The sequence below is a fragment of the Pungitius pungitius genome, chromosome 20, assembly GCF_949316345.1.
Source record: "Pungitius pungitius chromosome 20, fPunPun2.1, whole genome shotgun sequence".
In the NCBI taxonomy this organism is placed as follows: Eukaryota; Metazoa; Chordata; class Actinopteri; order Perciformes; family Gasterosteidae; genus Pungitius; species Pungitius pungitius.
This window is the reverse complement of record NC_084919.1, coordinates 15,495,141-15,520,236: the sequence shown is the minus strand read 5'-3', so window position 1 is coordinate 15,520,236 and position 25,096 is coordinate 15,495,141. Positions and strand designations below refer to the sequence as shown.

At 43.6% G+C, this 25,096-nt stretch overlaps 1 protein-coding gene across 4 annotated transcripts in view; it reads right to left on the bottom strand.

The window, feature by feature from the left end:
- The window catches only part of cnih3 (cornichon family AMPA receptor auxiliary protein 3), a 68,166-nt gene extending 54,504 nt beyond the window's left edge, over nucleotides 1-13,662 (bottom strand). For all 4 annotated transcript variants that reach the window (XM_037449359.2, XM_062559644.1, XM_037449362.2 and 1 more), the window contains exons 1-2: nucleotides 13,067-13,662; nucleotides 5,038-5,106 (exon numbers count right to left, since the gene is read on the bottom strand). In XM_037449359.2, coding sequence (XP_037305256.1) covers nucleotides 5,038-5,106; nucleotides 13,067-13,144 — 147 coding nt within the window. In that variant the 5' untranslated portion in view covers nucleotides 13,145-13,662. The remainder of the gene's footprint in view (nucleotides 1-5,037; nucleotides 5,107-13,066) is intronic.
- Between the last annotated feature and the right edge of the window lie 11,434 nt (nucleotides 13,663-25,096).

Genomic DNA, 25,096 nt, shown 5'->3' with positions numbered 1-25,096 from the left:
CTACAGTATTAAGACACACTCATCACCCTAAAATGCCTGATGGCATCTGCCTCATTACAGAATAAACGCATGGGAAACATATTGCACTTTGTCTTTTAACTTTTCAATGTTTCAAAGTACATCGAAAAGACGTTTCAAAAAGGGAATCCGTGACCTGAACAGAGAAAGAGAAAAAATCTGCAATTATAGTGGTGGGTTACAGCTGCAGCTTTTACACAGTATTAAAAAGCAGAATTTGAACCATTCTACTGTCCGTGATATCACTTTACAGTAGACTCATTAATAATATGGGTAGATGAAATCCAGCATTGTGAGTGGTTGAGAGTGAGTCACGGAGTGTACTGAATTGAGCTGTAATGTACAGTACCTGTTCACATACACTGGAGCGTTCCATATCACTGCTCAAGACAAGGTTGATTTTTGCGCCACCAATAGTTGTCATTTCCGCTTTTAGCTCGAAGTCGCGAAGTTGAGCTGCAAAATGTTCACACTCAAACAGATCGCATCACAGATCAGGTCCGAGGACTGCTTTATCACGATAGATCGTCAAGTGCCGAATTAAGACCGGAAAGACCTCAAAGGACTGCTCCAAGGCACCGTTTTGCTAAAGAGGAAACTTCACTTATTTTGTGCTGAAAGGCAGCTATTAGTATTTATAATGCCGCTGGTAACCGTATCACAGGTTGCCTAACAACACCCTTGAACTGTAACATTATTGATGATAGTACATTATCTCGTACCTTGTTGCTTAAGCACACACACACATACACATTCCATGGCAGGATGAGTCTGATAGCCAATTATCTCCACTGCTGGTCTGTATTTGTGAGACACCTTATGAAAGGCGCTGCTGCACAACACCATCTCCTCCCTACCTCTGCGTCCTACACAGTCTGAAAGAGGCCCCTATATTACGCTCAAACAGCCTAGTTTGTGTGTGTAAGTCTACGCACATGCCTGCAACTGTCTGCTTATTAGCAAGCGTTTAGGCTGAGGACTCTTTGCTTGACAAGCATAAGCAGGACGTAAGTATAAACATGAGTCAGAGTTGGAAAACTAGAAGTGGTGAGGTGAAGGGTGGCAGGCTTTCAATTGACCTTTATTTATTTAAGCTGACAGTGATTGAGAGCTAATTGTCATTCACGGGACGTGTGTAGTCAGACATTGAACCCCTGACGATCAAGTGGCGGAGATTTGTTCGTGACACAAATGTCCCGCCGGCAATTGTGTGTTCAAGTGTGTGTTCAAATGCTGTGAAATGAATTTCCCCTACTTGACTCAAGTAAGACTTGAACTTAAGCGGGGGAGACAGGCGTGTAGCGGCGAGGGAGATGGAGTGATATGGAGGGGAGCATTTTAAATGGTGTTAAGGGGCTACATAAGCTGTTGTAGCTTGTGTTCTTGGTGAGATGAACATCAAATAAATACCTTTCAATGATTTCTCCTTCATCTCCATCCTCACTCGGATTTCAGACTGAGATAATATTATCATTCCAACGAGCTACAGATACTATGTAGCACAATTTTACTATGAAAGCAAGCATGTGAATGTGTACTGTGTACCTGCAGCGTGCATGTGTGCAACCATCACTCAGGCAATAGATGCTGCCACCCCTGTGGGATACGAGGACATTAGAACAGAAATATATATCTCAAGTTAATTCATCCTCTTGTAACAGGTGGCGAGTGTAGCTTGGTCGTGCAGTGACTGCTAGCAGGACTAACCTGTTAGTCCTGCTACTTCTGGTTACTACAGTGACACTATTTTGTATTGGGTCGTACTATCCTGTGTTTTTGGGAGTTGGGGGGAGGTTAAGTGGAATTGAGTTCACCAGGATGTTTACAATCATTTAGTGAAAGGTGCCATTTGAGTTCTAGCCAGAATTGTTTGAAAAAAGTTTTTTTTACAATGCGAAGATTAGAATTTTAAATTTATGGACACCAATGTCTGAATTTAGAGTGTGTGGAGGGGAAACGCTGCCCCCTATTTGTTTGGAGCATGTGGGCCGATCTCACCTTTTCAGCTTGTAACTATCCCCTGACACTCTGGTAGAGATGGAGGTGCAGGCAATCATACAGAAGGATGTAGTAATTGCAAACTACACTCCTGAAGTACACTGCAAAGACGCAATAAGCACACAAACTATCAAAGGGGTTTTGAAAACATCAACAACCAGATCCTTGGCTCCTCCGGCGACAGCCGCCCTCCTTCTCTTGGAATCCTTTTTGGAAGGCATAAACATTTCTTCTCCAGTGACGGTCTTCACCATAGTGTAATATTTCCTCTACACTGACTGACAAAGAGTGGAACATGAATGTGTGTGTGTGTGTTCTCATGCATAGGGAGGATCAGAACCTCTTTTGGCTAGAGTTATATTGTAGGTAGTTGGCCAGGCAATGAATTCAATCTATGACCGTCCTCACAAAGTCACAGATGTGTGTGTTTGTGTGAAGGGCAGCACGTTGACACAAACTGCTAATTAGACTGTGGGGGTTTCAAGAAAGAGACAACAACAGGAAGGAGGGAAGGCCGGGTGGGAGACAGTAAGTGAGAGCCGAATCGTATGAATCATTTCTGGGTGTGTAGGATCGGGGGTGGGGGGAATATTGTCCGATTACTGTATTGTAGGACAACTCCATCGACTTGCTCAATTAAAAGAACAGGGAGGAGATGAAAACTGGAAGATAAAGTTGAGATAAAACAAAGTTTAGTCCAAAACCTGCATTGCTTCATATTCAAAAGGTAAAAAAGCAACACCTATCGTCCGATAAAACTGTTGACATATCCGATTATTTCATCCACAATAGACATGCTACTAGAAATTGTGGGTTCAGAGAGTGCTACTCGTGTTGGGGCCAAGCAAGGCTAACTGTACTGTTCGACACTATCGATAGTTATCATGTCAATGAGCAAACTCAGTGTTCAACTGTGAAATTGTGGATGCTACTCAATAACTTTACAGTTTCCAATTCGGTCAAACTATTTTCAGGAATCCACAAAGCTTTACCTCTAAGATTAAGGGCAACGACACCTTTGAGATTGAACTAATGTCTTTGAAAGAGAAATTGTATAAATATGGGCTGTATTGACGCATTTCATGTGAAACAAAGGGCAAACAAATGGGTCACGGAAATCCTGGGGGTCAAGAGAAGAAAAGATGAAACCTTTTGTATTGATTCTCCTGCTGGATTCTTTGATAAGTTCTACACTGCAGAATGATATGCAAATACGAGGTGCTGTTTCATCGGTCTGCTTCTCCACCCCCCTGCCTACTTCCACTCACGTAGAGAAGCCATACAGTCAAGAGCCCCAAATTCAAAGTAACCTCCAAACCAAAGGCCCGTGCTGTGGCATGCTGCCATGCACAATCAAGACCCAACAGTGTTCGTAAAAGCCCAAAAGACTCGAGGGAAGGGATTTGGAAGGCTGGAGTAAAACCTAAAAGACCTTCAGCGGGGGCGTCTTCCCTGTGCCGGCCCATGCAAACACACTTTTCTTTCCTCCACAACGTCTCCTGGTTGCTATTGTGGCAATTTTAAGGAGTGATGAAGCAGAACGTGTTTGTCTACTCAAAAGTTCTCAGTGAATAAAGTAGGAAGAAATAAAAAGCTAGCACACACACACACCATTCAATGCCCTGCATGCATTGCTTTTTATAGATTATTATGCACTGCACGTTTGATTAGTCTACCGGACAGCTAGAGAAAGAAGAGGTTGTATGTATGAATTAACTACTGTTAATATTCAATAAGCCGAAGTGGAGGTAATTGGCATAATTTCGGGAGCAAGACCACGCCTCTTCGGGTATTTCTATAAATACAGCTCAACCCACTCCTCTTGTTCTCAAGTAAACCCCACCCTTCCAACCCCTTTTCTTTTCCTCCTTTTTCCGACTTTTCGTAGGGCCCTGAAGGGGTTTGCAGATCTTTCGACGTAGCTCCCCACACCCCCACCAGATCGACCAGACTAAATCAATCAATGACACAGTCACTCACGTTAGACGCCTTCACTGGATGGCATGGTCTCAGCTAGTGAAATAAATAAATATTCCCATTTAAATTTATTTCTTCCTATTTTTGCTCTCCCTCCCCACAGAAGCCTCTGTGGATGGTGGTTCGACCTGATGGTGGTTGTCCCTGCAGTGGTCCTGCCGTACACTTGTTCTGCTACTTGCAATTACTTGTATCATTTCTGTTAGAGAAATTGAATGTATTGTACATCTTTTACATTGTTGATTCTGTACACATGACATCCATTGCAGTCTGTCCATCCCGGGAGAGGGATCCCTCCTCTGACGTTCTCCCTAAGGTTTCTTCCCATTTTTCCCCATTGAAGGGTTTTTTCATATTTTGGGGAGTTTTTCCTGTGCCGATGTGAGGGTTTTGGGACAGAGGATGCTGCATGTGTACAGACTGTAAAGCCCTCAGAGGCAAATTTGTAATTTGCGATTTTGGGCTATACAAATGAATTGAAAATACCACTCTGGATACACCGAACCAACGAAAGCCTGCATTAACCTGAAAAAGTCTTTAAATAGGGCTGAACTGAAGCGAAGCTGGTCTCGTAATGACAACACTGCAATCCAACGGACCAACATGACGTTTCTCATGTGAAGGAACCCTTTCAAAAAGGTGTCCCCTCATAACACAACGATTGGTTTCTAGAAATCGTGTTTTGATGGTTGAATGGTATTGTTTCAGGAGAACGATACGAAATACTGGTTTGGGACCGGTAATCATTTGTAGATTCTGTATTGTTGTTTTTTGTTCGCTTTTATTTCATTGGGATTCAAGATTTTATTTTTACATGATTTTATACTTATATATACAAGTCGAAGGAGATGAGTTGCTTCTGAGCCAGGACGTTGTGAGAGGAGGTCTTACAGAACTAATATGTTCTGTAAGACATTGATTAATATTAATGGAGAAAGAGAGGAGAGGAAAGTAAAGGGAATGAAGACGATCCAGAGAGGATGGTGTTGATGATAATAAAGTATAATACTAAGAACACGTTTATAAAAGGGAGAGCAGTTGTACCGCATGTAGTGGGTTGCCCTGATCGATCGGCACCTTGAAATCAGTCTGGAGCTCATCGAAAGCTGTAATCTGCAACAGAGAGAGAGAGAAGGAAAAACTTTATCAGTAAATTAGAAGCACAAAACAGAATCAAATGGCTCTGAAATCACATTATCATCAGCGGCCTCCTGTGTATCTTTAACGACCGACAATGCATCATTGAGAGTGCATATGGTGAGCTGCTTGATGTAACAAGTAATGCCTACACAACACCTTTTCCAACAAAATAACATATCACTTACATTACATATTACATTTAACGTATTCTTTCATGTAATATTCTGGTCCTGTGACTGGTTCCACATACCTCAATGTGACTGCTGTATTGTAAAGTCAATAAAACCTAAGCCCAAAAGCCAATATTAATTGAAAAGAGGTAGTTCTCAAAATAAGAGTTTATCCAACAAAATATTCATTTTTTTTTTAGCTGTGTTCGTCAGCGATTCTCTGTAAGCGAGGGCCGTAAAGCCTTGCCCTTTTCTGCACAGTCAGATAAAAACCGTCCCTGACGTGCTCTTACCAAGCTGCAGCGTTCACCAAGTTGCTCTGAGCACACAGCCTTCATTTTGGAATCAGCGTTTCACCCGTGCTGTCATTCACATGGTTTGCTACAATTCAAATACTGGACAAAATCAGCACAAAAGGTGGATTGACCGCCATTTGATCCTGCCGCCCACACACACTCCAGCATTGTGGGACGCTCTGAGCGAGGACAACGCCGCAGTAATGATGAACAGTTCCATTGGTGTGGCAATGAAGGCAATTGAACTTCAAAGACAGCCATCATTGCTCGACTGTGTGTGTGTGTGTGTGTGTGAGGGAGTCAGTGCAGGCTTAGATGAACAACAGCATGTGTCTCTAGTTTGTTTGCACCATGGGGGAATTATACAATGTGAGAACATCATTGTGTGCGTGTAGACTAAAAAAGGATAATTGTTTGCGCAGTACGAAAATGTCATCTATGCATTGTGTCCTCTATGAGGCAGAAACATACGCGTTAGTACATGGGAATGCGTGTGTTAGCCGCAGTATGGGGAATTAAGATAAAAGAAAAGGCAGAGGTTTGCACCAATTCCTGGTTATTTCCCTGGGCTCGCCCCCACACGGACATGTAGCTCTTTACATGTTATTTCCCAATGGAACCTAACGGTGATGCTGGCTCATTTCCGCGCTCTGTTACAGTACGCTTCCCCCCCCCCATCAGACTGCTAATCATGGACAGGGGACCACATACACAGTGCACATGGCTGCATAAACCCTAGCATACCCATTGTACGACGTCACATAGAAGTGCAGCACCCACACCCCATGAGAAGAGCATTACAGACCTGTCAAGGCTTAAAGGATCATTGAGTTGAGAACTATTGCGTTTGTAACTGTATTGTTCAGTTCCTTCACTTACGTTAGGATTGTGAAAACTAATTGTGTTTTCTCAAAGTATCGTTTCGCCATTATCCTGGCCAGAGAATCAAGAGTCAGTTAAACTTGAAAAAACAACTTTTTTACCATGTTCAAAACAAAAAACTAAATCAAGGTAATTACAAATTACAGTGTCTCACCTAAAACCGCCACCAACCCATTCTTGGACCTCCTGCTTGGTAAATGTAGATTTTGTTAGGTGTCCTGCAGTGAATGTGTCTGTGTGCATTCGATGTTTGTGAGTCCTAGGTGCAGCTCCCTGATGAAGGTGTGGACTTCATCTATATAAGCGCCTCCTTGTTTAAATCAATAGCATAAGAGATCCTTGTGCCATCACCTTGTATAAGGAAGCTTATGTTGCCACATTCTTCTGGCTCAATAGGTTTTATGTTATTTAGTCAAATATTTTTTTATATCTGGTCCCATTTTAGAAATATGACGCATATAAAGAAATTACACTAATGACCGCGGTCGACCAGTCGATGTCACGTCTGCGCGTTCTACCGCGGGAGATGACCGAAACTAATGATAATGCTAATTAACGGTCCTTGCTTACTAACGGACACATTTCATTCCAAAGTAACGCAGGCTGTGACAGTTTCCTCCTTCAGACAGATGAGAGGCTCCTACAGTAGCGCTGTTGTAGGTCACCTTACCGTTCCCCCCCCCCTTTATACAAGATTTTATAAAGGAGCATTAAAATACTGTCCATATGCTGGGTATTGGCTTGTATCTGTGCTGAACACCTTGAGAGGCCACTTTCCCTTATGAAGTTAACCCTTTCCTTCACTGTGTTGCAATCAAATCTCTTCCTTCCAGAAAATTCCAAGCCCCCAATGCCAAATGATAAATACATGCACTGCCACAGTGATAGTAATAATTAAGACATTATATAAGCTGAGCATTCACTTCACAGATGATGCAAAAAAACGTAAGCGGCAGTGACATTACAGGACAGAATAAGCTTTTGTTACTCAAATCGATTGCAGGATTCACATCAGTATGAACAAATCAATGTGTTTTTGTTGGGTTAGGGTGAAGGTATAAATAAGGTATAAACAAAGACCCTATTCTACAGAGTAACCAATAATGTCATTGCAAGTTTCATATAAATGTAATGGGTACTGATATTAACTCACACTAAACCATTAAACAGTACAATGAACCGACAAAGATGAATCAGTTACTCAAATCATTGATTACTGTTTGACAATTACATTTGTTGTTTGATGTTTTGATTTGTTTCAGGTCAACACTGAGATTGTGGATCATACTTGGCCAAACTTAAGAACATTTCTGTCCTTTTAGTACCAAAGCTTATTCATGCATTCATTCATTTCTGAATTAGTCTAGCTTCTAGTAAGCAAATGTATTTAGATTTAATAACATAATCTGGTTTGATGAAAAAAGCTTTTTTGGACTCCATCTTCTCTTCCTCTAAATTTCTCAATTCTTTCATTTGAGATTTTTTTACCTAATGAATATTCGCTAAAGAGTATAAATCACCTAGTGGAGAAAGACATGGCAATGGATAGTCTGAGGCACCAATCCCACAAAGTTCCCTTTCAGAGGAAACTGTTCTCATGTGAATGCAATACAACTTATTCATGGCATTCCTACCTTTGTACCATGACTAGAGTATGAACCCAACCTATGTGTAGAATGAGATATACACATTGTAAACATTGAAAAATAACCTACGACAAAGAAAACGCGTGAAATGGGATTTATCTGATGTTACAAGCAATTTTGAGAGTCAGTGAAGTGACAGTTTATCTAAAGGAAAAAAGAGGGTTGATGACAATCTATAATGCAATTTCAGTGTATGCAGCACGCTGGGGAACAATAGAAAACAGTGTAGTCATAAGGATGGATGAGGAGCCAGCGGAGGTTAATGAACATGTGGATCAATATAGAGCTTGCCCTGCTATACACTGAATGCTACCTGGTGCCAGAAAGGACTGTTCACCTGGAGTTCCCTGCGCGGCCTAGGATCGTCGGGTTCCCACCCTACCTCCCCTTGTCTGATTTTCTCCGGTTCTGCTCCCCTTTAGGACCGTCTGGAATTCGGTCCTTGAGGGGGGGGTTCTGTCACGGTTTGGTTCTGCTTCCTGTCTTTTGTTGTAGTTTTCATGTTTCTTGTGTTAGCTTCACTTCCTGCCTTGTCTTGTGATTGCCTGAATGTTTCCACCTGTGTCCAATCACCTGCACCTCCCTAGTGTATTTAAGCCCTGTGTGCCTGTCGCGTAATGTCTACCCGTCGTTGGTGCACGTTTTTCGTTTTTTGTCTTTGTGGTGAATAAAGAGCACCTTCTGGAAACTCCTGCATTTGAGTCCTGCCTGCCTTCAACCTGCACCCCGCTACCTGACACAAGCAGCTTCCTCATTGTTCGGTTTAAGGAAGTGGGGTGAAAAATGATTGTGACTGTACATGTTAAATGCCTGGTGGAGCCCAAAGGCCTGGAATTCACCTCTTTGGATTACCAGACATGTCTTTTCCTTTAAGCAAATATCTTTCACTCAACATTCTCTTCGGTTGTCCTTTATAGTGACATTTTGCCTTAAGGTACTCGGAATCAAGCTTTTAGGCCTTTATTGAATGTCATTACACCTCTTTCCCATCATTCCCGTCTCCCTTTGAATATAGCATTTAAATGGCATTTTCAAAGCCAAAGAGGTTCTTTGCACAAAGGGATGGAAGAAGTACACTTAATCCTTAATGTTGTGTTTAATCAGAATGCAAAGAAAACTTTAAGCTGCCCCAATTCTTCACGAACTCTATGCAAAGATGTTAATTTGCATGAGTTTAATGGGGAAAGGAAGAGTACAAGTTGTAGATCTGTTTTGGAGTGAAAGTAAAAAATACACCAACACCCAAAGTAACTAATACTGCATGAAGATCTGTCTATCACAGCAGCCTTTGTCGCAGTTCAGATTCAACTGCAGAACCCAGGTTTCAAACAAATTACCTAATAACTCAGAAACAACAGGGCACTACTCCAGGGTCACAGGGGAAAATACCACCAACACTGTGCAGATGCAGGTCATTGGACACCAGCGGGAACAATTAGGGACAGGGCACAAAATCACAAAGGAGGGAAGACACGCCGGCACACGAGATGCAGGAACAATCCAAACACGCCTCGTCCTAAAGCACGTACCCTGCTTTTTGGTAGATTCTACTCCAAATAGAGCACAATTTACAATACATCATGATGTATTAATGACTTGAAAACTAAAGATTGAAACCACAGATGCAAGTTCACAATATTTACTGAGGGAATAAATCAAGTGATAAGGAGTCATTTTTCTATTGACTATACTGTGCAAGCAGAGCCCCCCGCCCCGATTCTCACTTGAGAGGATGCAAGTTGGCTTTTTTTTGACGGAGATATTTTCTTTTGTTCAAAACACCATGTGATCATCTCCATTAAATTACCGCTAGCAACTATTTAATAAAGTCATTATTTTGGATACAGAAAAAAAATCACAAGAAAAAGTGGAAAGCACACGTACTTTCATTAATGAATTATCCAGATGAAGGTGAGTGTCATAACTTCATGAAACGCATTAGGCGCTGTGACTGAAGTTCTCTTCTTTTGTTTCCAGTTAATTACTTTACTTTCTGATCTTTTTTTTTTTTTGCAACTTGTGCGGTCAACCTCAATTCCTAGAAAAGCTTACGCTACACACAACTTTATTTTGATTTTCATACCCGTCGTCCTTTGATCAGTACAGCTGCTCAGTATCTGCCTTTTCCTTCTATAACATGTCTGAACACCATTTTGTATTCTACTAAGTCATCAATCCAGCAGTCCAATAAGACTGAGAGAACTCCCAATAAGCAAAAGCAATATTCCTTTTGGTCCTTCTCCATCATACCATCACGTCTCCTGCAGCAGACGTGAGGCAGACGTGACTTTGACTGGACCAGTCTGTCCCCAGCAGAGCTCCACAGTAGCTGTCTGAGGTGTTACAGATCGTGAGAACAAGCTCAGGCCTCCAGGCACACTGAGGCCAGTAGCACAGAGAGTGCTCTGCTAAATACCTCTACTGCTTTCTTCCATCTTTCCACATCTGTGTCGGAAGCCAAATCAACCAGTGAAATTTGATCCTTCACAATATATTCCTTCCACCCTCCTGCACACAGTAATGCATGCTCATCACAAGAACCCCATGGGGACAGCAATAGACAATGGAGTGTGACGGTTGTGGAGCATGTATGATTATTTGTGAAACACCTTTGTTAAACCTGGGAATGCCCTGTACATTTTCAGTCTAATCCAAAGTCACTTTGAAGAACATACCAACAAAGTTGCCAATATATTGGTATGTAAATATACAGCGTTGGTTTCCTCCTCAATACTGTGTAGAGCAGTAGATAAGGAGGAAATTAACTTTGTATGTATTGGTATTAACAGTGTATGGTTGGATTGATTATGTCCAATTAGTGACAGAAGTCCATCTGTGTGCAGTCACTTGGATGAGTGAGGCGCTGGTGGTACCTGCTGACAGGTCCATTAATATGTTTGAGTCGGTTGTTCATGACTCCTTGTCTTTTCTCTGTGGCCAGGCCATTTTGAAGGCCTTATTAGTTTACGTTCATTCACGCTTGATTTTTTTACCCCCAGGTAGTTTGGCTTAGCGCACTTAATCTTTTTAACAGTGCATTGCAGTGGCTAATGTGGCAGCAATTTCTTCAGGAGCCAAGTTCTGGAAATTAGAGATACTGAAATTTCCGCTTTGCAGGTTGTCACCTCTGCCAACCAGTGGAATTGCAATTTACATCCATGGATTTCTAAAATGTGTATACTTATTTTTTTCCATCTATTAAACACTTGTGTGAAATGTTCATAGGTAGCACTTTATTTTAAGTCATGGTCAAGTTTTGTCAGTCTTTCTGACCTATGTCCCAAATTTGAAAAGATTCTGTCAGCGAGATGTATGCATACAGGCATCTCCTTCTATAGGAATGTAGCTTCTTTGCCTTCTCGCCTCACGTATTTATAGATCTGTTGCTATCTGTACCCGGGTCCTGCCTCCACCCTGTTGAAACCTAATGCTGCCATCGTTATTAATCACATTACTAACTTTGCTTCTTTCCTGTGCTTTCCCTCCCCACAGGTTTCTGTGAATGAGGATTAAATCTGATGCGTATGTATTGAACGTACTGTACATCTTTTACATTCTTCATTCCGCGGAAAGGATCTCTCCTCTGCTTTTCTCTTTAAGGTTCTCCATTGTTTTAATATTTTAGGGGGCTGGACTGAAAAGCCCTCTGAGGCAAAAATGAATAAAAAAGAGGGATGGAATAATGGCCAACTGGCAAAGTGGCAGATAGAAGTTAGAAAGTTTAGGCCTCTGCTCAACAAGTTTCTCTATTTTATCAATGAAACAGTGCACATTTCAAAGCATTTTGAGGTTCTATAGTTGCATGGATAGCACTAGTCCGATGAATCATACTAGTAGAATCAAGTGTCTAATCATTATATCCGACCACACAACTCTGACAATCGGAAAAAATGTTGCAAAATATGTAACGGCCGACGAAGGTTTGGTTTTGTCTCCGAGGTTGACACTCTCTAAGGGTGCCTAAATACTCGCAGCATTAAGCTGGTGTGTACGTGCAGCTCCAGCTGTGCCGAACTCTTCCCCCGCCCCCCCCCCTTCCCCAACCTCAGCCATCTCTGTGATTGTGTTTCCTCACGGCTTTTTGCACCACGCTGCATGGCGTGCCGCTACGCAATCAGAGAGCATAATAAAGCCCAAAATGAAGTGTGGATTATTACCATAGACAGAGAAAGTGCGTTTGCAGTCATGGCAGTGCTTAATGCATCACAGAATGGTTTCAATGCCTCTTTGGCATCGTTCCGTATCAGTGTAGCAGGACCTAGCAACATGAGTTGCTTTCATTGGATCTTTTTGGCTTTTGATTTTGCATGCTTTACTTAAACAGTACTGTCACGCGTGTCTACTCTCACTGCCCTGGTGTCTTTATTTCCACTATGTGAGCAGACACATGGGACCCCGTTCAGAGGGACAGGCAGACCAGACTGGGTTTTGATCAGTCACCCAACGACCATCAGGTCCGTTTCCATGCAAAAAGGCAGATTCGAGACAAAAGGCTGGAAGACCTGACCCAAATCGGTCTTTACATAAGGCCCCTCCTGCATGATGGAGATATGGCTCAGGGAGAAAATCATGAGATGATTCCGATATAGCAGTTGGTCACATTGGGCGCTGGTGAATATAGCAGAGCAGTGAGTTGATTAGACGGATGGAGCATAGCAGTGGGGAGTGTTCAACGTTTTCAGGCAATATTTTTTCTAATCGATAGAAGGAAGGTTGTTTAATGCCTTTCTGCATTGGGTCAGCAAAGTATACCCAAATTAGAGGAAAGTGATCAAAATTAATTGACACAATCATGAAGATACAGGTGGAAACCTATCATTAAGAAACATAATGATCATGCCAATGTTTTAGCAGAGGTAAAGGTAAAACACTCAGGGGATTTTTAACCACACGTCACACCTGTGCCTCCAAGAAGCACAAAAAGACTGAAGGTACTTACATGCCATATTGCGAAGAAGATCAGGGACACACAGAGGACAAGAGACAGCATGTAGCAGAAGGCAGCAAAAGTGAACATAATTGAAAGGGGAAACGGCGGAGCTTATCCCCGCTGACACACATCTAAAGAAAAAAACACCCAAAAGAGACGAGGGAAAAAAGGAAGAACGGAGGGAGACACGGGAGGGAAGTCCTCACGGTGCCATGAGACGCCGATGCGTTGCCGGCACCATGACTTCACCCCGTGTTTGCAACGTTTGCAGGAGAAAAAGCCGAAGCTCTCCAGACGGATCGTGCGATGTGACTTCGGAGTCTCAAATAGTGATGGGGTTAGTGCGCAAAGACGACCAGGTAATCCATTCAGTCCGCGGCCGCCGTGCGTGCGTGCGTGTCCGTGTGGCGGTATGAGAGCTCCTCTCGAGTCACAAGGGGTTAAAAAATAAACCAGCGACGGGGGGGCGTGAACAGGTGGATTTAAAGAGCAGCAAACCCCGGGGTGCGCATGAAGCGGATCCACGTGCCGTGAATCTCTGATCAGCCTCAATGACGCTCCCCGCCTCGGGAACCGAATCGCGCAGGATTCTGGGTGAACTGATTGATGCACAGTGTCTCATTCTTATGTCAGCGACTGTAACCACTTAATCTGCACAACACGTACAAAAGGATGTGACTGGTCGCCTGGTGCACAGTTACACAGAGGGGGAGCAAACTTTCAAGATTATTATTTGAAGTAAAATAAATATGGTTTAATTGATGACTTAAAAAGAAACAGAACCCCGTGCTTATACTAAGGCACGTATGTTTAAACCTGGAGGATGGCGCCACCGTGTGACACTTTAGTGCCTGTTACGTCCTGTCGCTAGGGGGAGACGGACATATACACTTACCGGCCACTTTATTAGGTACACCTGTCCAACTGCTCGTTAACACTTAATTTCTAAGGAGCCAATCACATGGCGGCAACTCAGTGCATTTAGGCATGTAGACATTGTCAAGACAATCTCCTGCAGTTCAAACCGAGCATCAGTATGGGGAAGAAAGGTGATTTGAGTGACTTTGAACGTGGCATGATTGTTGGTGCCAGAAGGGCTGGTCTGAGTATTTCAGAAACTGCTAATCTACTGGGATTTTCACGCACAACCATCTCTAGGGTTTACAGAGAATGGTCCGAAAAAGAAAAAACATCCAGTGAGCGGCAGTTCTGTGGGCGGAAATGCCTTGTTGATGCCAGAGGTCAGAGGAGAATGGCCAGACTGGTTCGAGCTGATAGAAGGGCAACAGTGACTCAAATAACCACCCGTTACAACCAAGGTGGGCATAAGAGCATCTCTGAACGCACAGTACATCGAACTTTGAGGCAGATGGGCTACAGCAGCAGAAGACCACACCGGGTGCCACTCCTTTCAGCTAAGAACAGGAAACTGAGGCTACAATTTGCACAAGCTCATCGAAATTGGACAATAGAAGATTGGCAAAACGTTGCCTGGTCTGATGAGTCTCGATTTCTGCTGCGACATTCGGAGGGTAGGGTCAGAATTTGGCGTCTACAACATGAAAGCATGGATCCATCCTGCCTTGTATCAACGGTTCAGGCTGGTGGTGGTGGTGTCATGGTGTGGGGAATATTTTCTTGGCACTCTTTGGGCCCCTTGGTACCAATTGAGCATCGTTGCAACGCCACAGCCTACCTGAGTATTGTTGCTGACCATGTCCATCCCTTTATGACCACAATGTACCCAACTTCTGATGGCTACTTTCAGCAGGATAATGCGCCATGTCATAAAGCTGGAATCATCTCAGACTGGTTTCTTGAACATGACAATGAGTTCGTTGTACTCAAATGACCTCCACAATCACCAGATCTCAATCCAATAGAGCATCTTTGGGATGTGGTGGAACGGGAGATTTGCATCATGGATGTGCAGCCGACAAATCTGCGGCAACTGTGTGATGCCATCATGTCAATATGGACCAAACTCCCTGAGGAATGCTTCCAGCACCTTGTTGAATCTATGCCACGAAGAATTGAGGCAGTTCTGAAGGCAAAAGGGGGTCCAACCCGTTACTAGCATGGGGTACCTAATAAAGTGGCCGGTGAGTGTACATAAAACCAGGTTCTTTTGGTGATTCTTTTTTGGTAAAAAGAATATTTATCCTCGGAGCCAGGGAAACAAACAAAAGGGCATACGAACTGAGAAAAGGGGCCAATGGGTGCCGTGTAAATCAAAAACAGAATAGATCAAAAGCAGATCTTCTAAAGGAAGACTATGACAAAACAAACAGGCAACCAAAATCCTCACTTAACATAAGCAACTAACATAAAATACATCCCACAGGCACCCCTAGTCCTAGGTGTACTGCACTTGAATATCACTGGATTGGTGATAACAAAACAAGACTGCACAACACAAATCACTCAAGGAATGTAAAATTTAACTGCAAACTTTATTTATAAAACAATTCACTCCAAATGGACCACAGGGAAAATATGGTTTTTGAACAATGTATTACATTTTAACACATGGAAAGGAAAAATGCAAATGTGCCTTGTACTGTGAAAGAAAAATATCACTGGAGAACAATGAGCTCTCTTCACTGGTGGAGCTTAGTTTTCACCTCCATGATTAACTTTTGAATTACCTCAAAAGTGTAGCAGAGCTTTGTTTGGTACTCCATGTTTAATGCATAAAAGAGTCCAAACAACATTGCAGACGCAAGGGCTACATTCTCAAGATCTCAAAGTGCCACCACACCCTAGATGACTAGTCCGACGTCAGAGGGTTCGCTGTTGGCAGTGTCTTTCACAACATAGTTCCCCACTGTCGTCATCTCTATGGAACTGAAGAAATCGGTCTCAGCCATGTCCTGGTGAAAAGAATGGACAAGTATTTAAACACAGACACTACTCTTAAGTTACTTCCAACATTACTTTTTGCATAAAGTAACAGCAGACACACTAATGTTTTTTTAATAACTTAAATTACAGTACATTTTTTATTACAGAGACAGGTAAGTACCTTAAAACCATGACCAGTACCCAAACTCTAGCGAAACACTAAAGGGGGCTTTCACACCTGAATGTTTTGATACATTCGGTTAGTTGACTCTTTTCGTCGGACCAAATTTTGCCTGTTTGGTAGGTGTGAAAGCCCCCTAAGTGTATAGAAATGCAGCACAAAAAATGTGGCTACAGTTGAATACATATAATGTGCCAGGGCTTTTGTGATCCATTTATTAAAACTTATATTTAAAATTTTGTTTGCTACCTTGGCAAAGAAATTTCATGGGATAGACGTCCTATTTCTATTTACATTATTTTAAGTTAAAGGGCAAGCTGACTTGTTTTTTTAAAAGCAGATAAAATGTTTGTAGTTTACATTTAGATTACAAAGAATCTTCTACTTTTCAACTTCTGTGGTTCTCTTTGCCCATTCATTTATTTTTATGTAGATTTTTTTTTCAGATGTCCAAGTTCAACCAACAGCCAAATTTAAAGCTAATTCTGTGGTTGTATAGCAACCAACAAGAGCAGCATATTCGTAGTTTTCATGTAACTTCACATTCTAAGGAAAACACTCCCTAGGAGGGTAAAAAATGTTTTTCCCGCTGCCCGCCAACCAGGAACCAAGTGATACACTGTAACTTTAAATTAGTTAGTTAGCCAAAATGGTGGATGGTAGTTGTGCTTTGATATACTAATTGCAGAAGAGACAAGCCTGAGCTGTTTTAGCGAAGGGATTCCCCGCAATATTACACTATTACTTCACTAGAAATGAGCCGAGTATCCGGTACGGATAAAGCACTTTTGCCGAGTACGAGTATTATACGAGTAATACGAGTCAATATCTGTGCTCGGATTGAATTAAAGTCCTCATTTTGGATAGCTGTCTGTGTCTGCGTTCTGTGATTGGCTGGTAGTCACAGTGCCCCTCCCCTACACACATACAGTTTATTGTGTTGCTGTGTCCCGCTCGGCTCACTCACACAGAACTCCTCTCTTCCTCCCTCAGTTAGCAGGATCGCGGGTCTTTCCCGATAAATTTAAAGGATTTCTTCGGCTTTACTTCGGTTTGTTGTTCTTAACGCCCAGCCCATTTCAAGACAACTTACGGGTTAAATCCTTCATACTTCCGGGTTAAGCCCCGCCCACTCCGAGTACAGATACGGATACAGATAATTCATATGGTTCAACAGATACAGATAATGTTGTACTCGCTCATCTCTAGTAATTACTCACAAACGTCGGGTAGTGGCGTGGGAGGGAGAGGGGGAGAAAGCCGGTGAGCTGTGCGCACATCACAGGCTGTAGAGGCGAGGCGGCTGGCTGTTGTTATTTTCTGGGGCGGTGAAGCCTTCGGCGTTGGTGACGAGCTAATAAAGTTCCTAAAGTTAGCTAAACACTTCACTAGCTAGCAAGGAGACCCCGCCTAGCACTACACGAGCTATACTTTGCTAACCGCGGCGACTGACGATCTTCAACGCCGGAAGTGTAGACGCTCGTACATCACAAGTCCAGCATACGGGGAGTAGCCTCGTTAGCAGTTTAGGTAGCTAGCACTTATCGCTCTCCCATGTCCCAAATAGCTAACCGTCCTGCCTCCACATTACTTACGATCTGCTCATCCCGAGTCTCCGGTCCCAACTCACGTCACGCACGTCCATGTACGGTTAGCTAAACACGGTTAAACCTACACGTCCCTGCACAGTGGAGGTCTAAATGGCCATCGAACACCAGCTGGTCACTAATGAGCTCACAGTGCAGAGATTTACACAGAATCCACACCTCAAACAAATGCTTCCTGGAGCAAAACTAATTGGAGTAGCCAAAAAAATAATAGCATTTTGAGAGGCAAAAGACTCTACCAAACAGCAGTTTACAAAAAGTGTACCTTCTGTGTTTTGTTTTTTTAAATGTCGGCAGATTTGTATTGACGCTTATGGGGCTCGGGAAGACTTTGTCTCACTATCGGGCTCCTCACACAAAAAGTAAATGATTGTGGGATTCCAAACTCATACGAGTTTTTTTTTTAGAAATGGAGGCTAAAAAGTGAATAATGTGACCGTAAAGAAAAAAGTGCCTTTTTTTACCGGATTCTGAGACTGCTCTCTAAATCCCAGGACATTCTGGAAAACTCCACTCGAACTTCCAAACGGACCCAACAACTATAATGGATATCAACAAGCTGTTTTTTTAATGAAATTGTTATGACTTGTGTCAACATTTTAAAGTTTAAATGGTGTCTCTAGCTAAAGATTGGAAAAGCTGAAAAAGTTGAAGTTTTGAAAGGATTTGAAAATGTAATCCATTGGAAACCATGTTAAAAAGGGTGATGATTTTAATTCATATTACTTCAATTATAAGAGCTAGAAAGCAATGCATTCCAACAATAAAGATTCAAAGAACAATACTTGGAATGCATCAATGCATTCTAACTAATTAAAAGGGTTGATTCTGGGGGTGTTGAGTTGTTACTTGTTTGGTTCCCTGTCTGGTCGTCATCTAAAGCCTGTGTGCTGTCCTCGCTAAAAGTTGCTTGTTTTATAGCTATACAGCCAGCTTAACAATATATTCTCCAGCACCTCATTCTCCAATGAACAGACGGGGTGTTGTGCTTGGCAAGATTTAATGCAGGAAAATAAACTTTGTAAAACTGAAAAGAGCACAATACAAAAGGTAAGTGCGTGGAAAGTAGAAATCACATCAGTCACAAACTAAAGGTTGTTAGTGTAAACCAAAACTAACAACAGATAACAAGCACTGTACGTTTGGTTTATGTTAGCGCCAAAACGTGATTACCATGTGATAACACACTCACATTTAATTTACAGAAAATCATCATCATGACTATGTAAGAAGAACTTCTATATATAACAAACATATATAACTATAAATGATAGTCAACTTTCAGATGAAGCCGGTTTGTGGACTTTAAGGCATAGGATTGTGAAGATGGTAAACTGAGATGCTAATCACTTCCTGAATCACACTTCTGTATGTCACATCCTGTATGTCACTTCCTGTTATTTTAGTCGATAGCTATCCACATTCAACATCGACATTCGCCACTACGTGTCAGTATAGAACATACACACAACAATATAGTGGTTCCAATACAGCCTGTTAGAGACCCGCCTTTTCTGTTTAGTTGTTTTGTTTTTCTTTTAGTTCTTTAGTTTTCAGATCTTTTGAGTGTAACCTTAATAAAAAATAAATTGAGTTTCTGCTGAAAATCTGGTCTGTACTTGGATAATTTCCTACAAAACCATAACAGCAACATTTGTACGTAATCCTAAACATTGTAAAGATGTAGCTGTAAATCGTTTTAAGTTAACTGTAGCTAATGGTACATAAAGATGCAAAATAAAGCAATGCAGTTAAGTTTTTATTCCATGAAACAACCACAATCGTGTAAAACAGGTTACTAGTCTAAACACACAAACCATTTGTGACTATGTGCTGTCACTACACGTGTTCTTAAATGGTGCTAAACAAGCCTCCATTCATCAGCGCCACCACAAAGCAGTATTCATCATCATCAGCCATGTTTTTGGCATTGACAAATATCAGAAGCTCATTTGAGCAGGTGTGCACAACTGGATGATGCTTGATCTCGTCATGAACAAACACAATTTTTGGATTTGGCTGAAATCCAACTGCTGGAATTTTGCTGCTCCCTGTTGCAAAAGCCAGGATGTGACCGAGGCCCAAGTTCTGAGCGTAGTCCTGCTCTTCTTCCGTCAGTGTTCTGGCCCCCAGCTCTTTATCTTAAGAAAACAAAACAAACAACCCACATATGAGAACAACATTATTGCAGCAAATTAATTATCACACTGTCACGGTTCACGACTCCACTGCCCTCTCCTTGTCTTGTTTGTTATGTAGGTGTGTGAAGTGGGTGGAGTCAGCAATCCCGCATAATCAGCAGGACAGCTGATCACACTTTGTGTGCCAGCCCATTTCGCCACCCTATATATTCTCACCATGTCCTTCCTCTCATTGTCAGATCGTTGTTTGACGTCTCCCGTGTTGTGGCGTGTTCCTGCCGGCGTTCCAGTCTCGTGCCTCATATATTGTTCCTGCCTATGTTTCACTGAGTTCGTCTTCACTGCCTTGAGGTTTGTCATCACCACCCTCACCAATCTACACCTTGATGGTGGACGAGGATAAACCTGTGGCAAAACGCTCCTGAAGAAACACCAGTACTGAACCGACTGGGCAGTTAACTGGGTCCAGCTGTCGTTGCCCACACCCAGTGGCAAAGAGCTTCCATCTACCGGCATACGCCTTCCTCGTGGCGGGGGCTCTGGAGTGGAGGATGGTCTCCACAACTTCGGTCGAGAGACCGGCTCCTAGGAGGCAGGTCCCTTTGAGGGCCACGCCAACGGTTTCCAATGGACCCCGACGCCTGAGACAGCAGGTCCACCCTGATGGGGGTCTCCAACGAAGGACCTGCGAGGAGCGACAAAAGGTCCGTAAACCATACTAGGGCCGGCCAGAGCCCTGACAGACCTTCTCCAGAACCCCCGGGAGCAGATCAACCGGGGAAAAAAGGCGTACAGACATGACCTCTGCCATGCCTGCAAATTGTTGTGGAATATTTCAATACGCTCGGTAGAAGAGAATGATTTGTCTAATAAAACAGTCTTGATGAATGATCAAAGTTGCAGAAAGTCCATTTATTGCTTGCAAGCAGGAGGTCAACTAGACAGCCACGTATCACGGAGCTCTGTGGAGATAATTTCTGTTGGTATGCAGACACGAGTGATACTGAAACTCTAAACCACCTGTGAGAACACAAATGAAAAGTTATAAATCAACCCCACTGCAACAGGCCGCAAAGGATCACGTAGGATGGCGCTGCCAGGAGACCTAACAGTCTCTGAAACTGTTTCACAGTGAGTGGCTGGCCTAGCTTGTCCTGCTTGACTGCAGAGAAGATCAAAACTACTCGAGCGGGATACAGATGTCCCTGCATCGTGGTCAAATCCCAAACAACGCCCAGGAAGGTGGTCCTATGCACTGGGGACAGCACGCTTTTCCTGGCGTTGAATCTCAGCCCCTCGATGTTGGGCCGCCAGCCGCACGGATGGCGCTAGAATCCACTAGTCTATGTAGTTCAAAATGCGGATGCCTTGGAGACGCAATGGTGCCAGAGCAGCGTCCACACATTTGGTAAACATACGGGGTGAGAGGGCTAGGCCGAACGGAAGTGCCCGGCATTGGTAAGCTTTGTCCCCAAAAGCGAACATCAGGAACTTCCTGTCGTGGGAGGATGGAAGTAAGCGTCCTGAAGATCTACCGTGACAAACCTTAGTCCTCAGACCGGATCTGTGCCGCGATCTGTTTGAGAGTGAGCATCTTGAAGCTTAACTCCGCAACAGCGTGGTTCAAATGGCGGAGATCTAGTATAGGCTGTAATAGCCCGACTCTCTGTCTGGAGGGAGAACTCGTTCTGAGGCTCCCATCCGCAGCAGGGTCTGTACTACGCTCCGATATCCGAGCCTGCTGGGTGTCTACCAAAGTGGGTAGTACCCCGCGAAATCGAGGCGGCCGCAACCTGAACTGGGTGGCGTAGCCTTTGTCAATTGTGCGCAGGACCCATTGAGATACATTGCGGCGGGCTCGCCACTCTCCCAAAAAGTCTCTCAGGGGCACTGGCCCCTCGGGGCCGGAACCCTCCTCGGAGGGGGCGAACGACCCTCGAGCGGCCCCGCTGACGAGGCGTCGACGGGCTCTTACGAGGTAGCACCATCGTATGCAGGCAGGAAGCCGCCGGCATGCTAGCATAGCCATGTCGCTTAGCCTCCGCCACTGACGAATACAAAGCCGCACGCGGGTTGTAAACGCGAGCGGACACCGGCTTCCCTCAGGACGCCGACACCTCAGCCTGGACGTCCGGGAAGAAAGGCAAGCACCGGCGCGGAGGTACTCTACGGGAAGGCAGAAACCGTTCATGCAGCTTACCGGAAGCAGTAGCCTGCCGTTTACCCGCCGGCCAGCTGCTATGAAAACCTGTCAGCGGCTCGGGTGAGGACCTCCAGCAGTTCTTTGGCGGCAACGGGGGAATGTGGCGCCTCTACGTCACCCCCGCTGCCTCTACGCTCACCACGTCCAGCTCCTCGGAGCTGGAGGAACGTGAGAGCAGCGTCTCGTCCGGGGTGGAGGAAGCCGCCAAGCGTGCCTAGCGTGTCTCACGGTGAAGGGCCTCAGCGAGATGCATTTGTGATCCCCATAAAGACATCTGGCGCTCTGCCTCAGCACGAGCTGGACCGGAGCCAGGGCTTGACCCCCTCGAGGGCTAGCTGAGCGTGCTCCACGCCCAGGCAGACAACACACAAGGCGTGCGAGTCACTGCCCGTAATGACACACTGGACAAATTCGCTCAGCCATTGCTACTAGGAAAATCTTCACACGTACTAGATGAAGGCACAGAGATGAATGGTCCTGCCCTTCGGGTCCCTTTATAGCGCCCTGGTCCGGCGTCGCCCGCCTATGACGTACCAGCTTGCCATTGGTTAGATTTCACACCTGCTTCATGACGCAGTCACGCAGAGGCGTTCCCAAAGCGTTTCTACTCAGTTTTAGATTTAGTGTCCACCTCTTTGGTTTTAATCTCCTTGTTCACTTTGGACGAATGAAACGAAACTCCAACAGCAGAATTGCAGGAGGAGAGACGATCCCCAGAATCACCTTAGATCAAGAATCCGCTCGGTATTATATGAGGGTTCATTGTCATCATTACCATTGGAATTTACACTCATACCCATCCTCTCAAACATACGCACACCCACACATATTAACATGTACACTCATCCGTCTCTCGGGGTCCATTCCGGATCCGGTACAGACTTTCTCCCCCCCCACCCCCCCACTTTCGGTCCGTGGGGAAGACTCGGTCAGTTCATTTAAGATAAAGCTTAAAACGTTCCTCTTTGATATTGCTTAGAGTTAGGACTTGCTCAGGTTAGCCTGGACCAGCCCTTAGTTAAGCTGCTCTAGGCTTAGACTGCCGGGCGACTTCTTAGGACACACCGAGCCCCTCTCTCACTCTCATGAGTCCATTTGAGGCCACATGAACCCATAAAGGTTCACATGAGCATTTTTTACACATTTGTTAATTGGTTTAAAACTAACAAGAATACCAATATTATTTATGTGAGATTAGCAAATAACTGAAAACAAAAAAAAGTCACAATATCTTATATTTTGACATTATAAAAAACGATATACATTTGTCAGATACGTATTCCTACATATACAACTGATGTCAAATCTGTTCTCCATCACAGCACTCTTTAGGAGCTAAAAATAACACCATTTACGGTCTTTGATTTTTAGGGCCTGAGCCGACTGAAAGTCGGGCGAAAGCCCTATTGTTTTTGCAAGAATTATTAGGGCCTGAGCCGACTGCAAGTCGGGCGAAAGCCCTATTGAAATTGCAAGAATTACTAGGGCCTGAGCCGACTGCAAGTCGGGCGAAAGCCCTATTGATATTGCAAGAAATATTATTAGGGCCTGAGCCGACTGCAAGTCGGGCGAAAGCCCTATTGATATTGCAAGAATTATTCTTATTAGGGCCTGAGCCGACTGAAAGTCGGGCGAAAGCCCTATTGTTATTGCAAGAATTCTTCTTATTATTATTTCACCACTTCAATCGCACTTTTGGGGCCTTTGCCATGTTCAAAAACTCTTGAATTTTTGCAAAGCGCTTCAGAAGTGCGAAAAATGTATATATTCTTGGGGTCGCGCAATTTGGGGATGAAAAAAAGTGCTCTTTAGCGCCCCCTAAAGTGCTGCCTCTGGGGACATTTTTGTCCACTTTTACGGATTGACTTGAAATTTTGCACACAGGTGCTCTTGGTTGTGCTCTACAAAAAAGTCAATCATGGTATGCAAATGCGCCTACCGTTTTATGTCCGCCATTTTGAATTTTGTGAAAAACACGTTTTTGCAAACTCCTCCCAGACGCTTGGTCCGATTTTCAAGAAATCTTCAGCAAAATGATGATTGGCTCAATGCCATCAAACGTTATTAAAAGCTTGTTGATATCTCATTGCGTTTTTAATTGATGGACCAATCAAGTTGTAGGGGGTGTGGCCTGAAAAGGAAAGACCAATAACTTTAAAAGTAAAAGGCCTGTTCCCACCAAATCTTTAGGACATGTTCACATTGGGTCCTAGAACTTCCCCTGAGAATTTTAAAAAAATCGAACATTAGGGGGCGCTATGGTGATTTACTGTATTTTGGCCTTTTTTTCGCAATTTCCACCGTATTTTGGTTTTACAAACGAACGAACTCCTCCGAGAGTTTAAATCCGATCGATTTCAAAATCGGGCAAGTTGATCCTGACCCCCTTGGGGTCAAAGTTATTAAAATCAAGAGTTTTCATAAAACTACCTGGCCGTGAGCTTGCGTGCAGTTTGGACGATTTTTGACGATTTTTCTCAAAATTGTAAAAAGGTATAACTCCAAGGAACATTGATATTTCTGGCTAGAAATTTTAATTCATGATGCTTGTGTAGGCCTATAAGTATTGCCTTGAAAGGATTTTCGAAAAAGTATAGCGCCACCTATTGGCCTAGGTCAATGCAAAATTTCTACAGTCACATGTCCATTTCCTAGCCCTTTAATCTGATCCACTTCAAATCTGGGAATATAAGCCTTAAGACTGTGATGGTATGTCACTGTGAATATTGTGAGTTTTGGACAAACTTTGTTGCCGTGATGACACCATCCTCGCATGAAAGTTCGAGCACATCTTCTGAGCCTTGGCAAACTCCAAAACTCTTTGAAAGCTCACTGAGTGTCCTAGGTGATGACCTTTACAGACCCGATGTAGAGTTTTGGATCAAAAGTTAAAAATTCCCTCCATTGCGCCCCCTGGAAGTTTTCGACGAAGCGGCGCCGGCACCATGTTTGACCTACAATTGTGGTGATTTTTTTAACAATTGTATTAAAGGGAGACTTCAAATAAAGTCTCTGACGACTATGCTCTAAAACAAACAGGAAGTCAGTTATAACCATATTAGT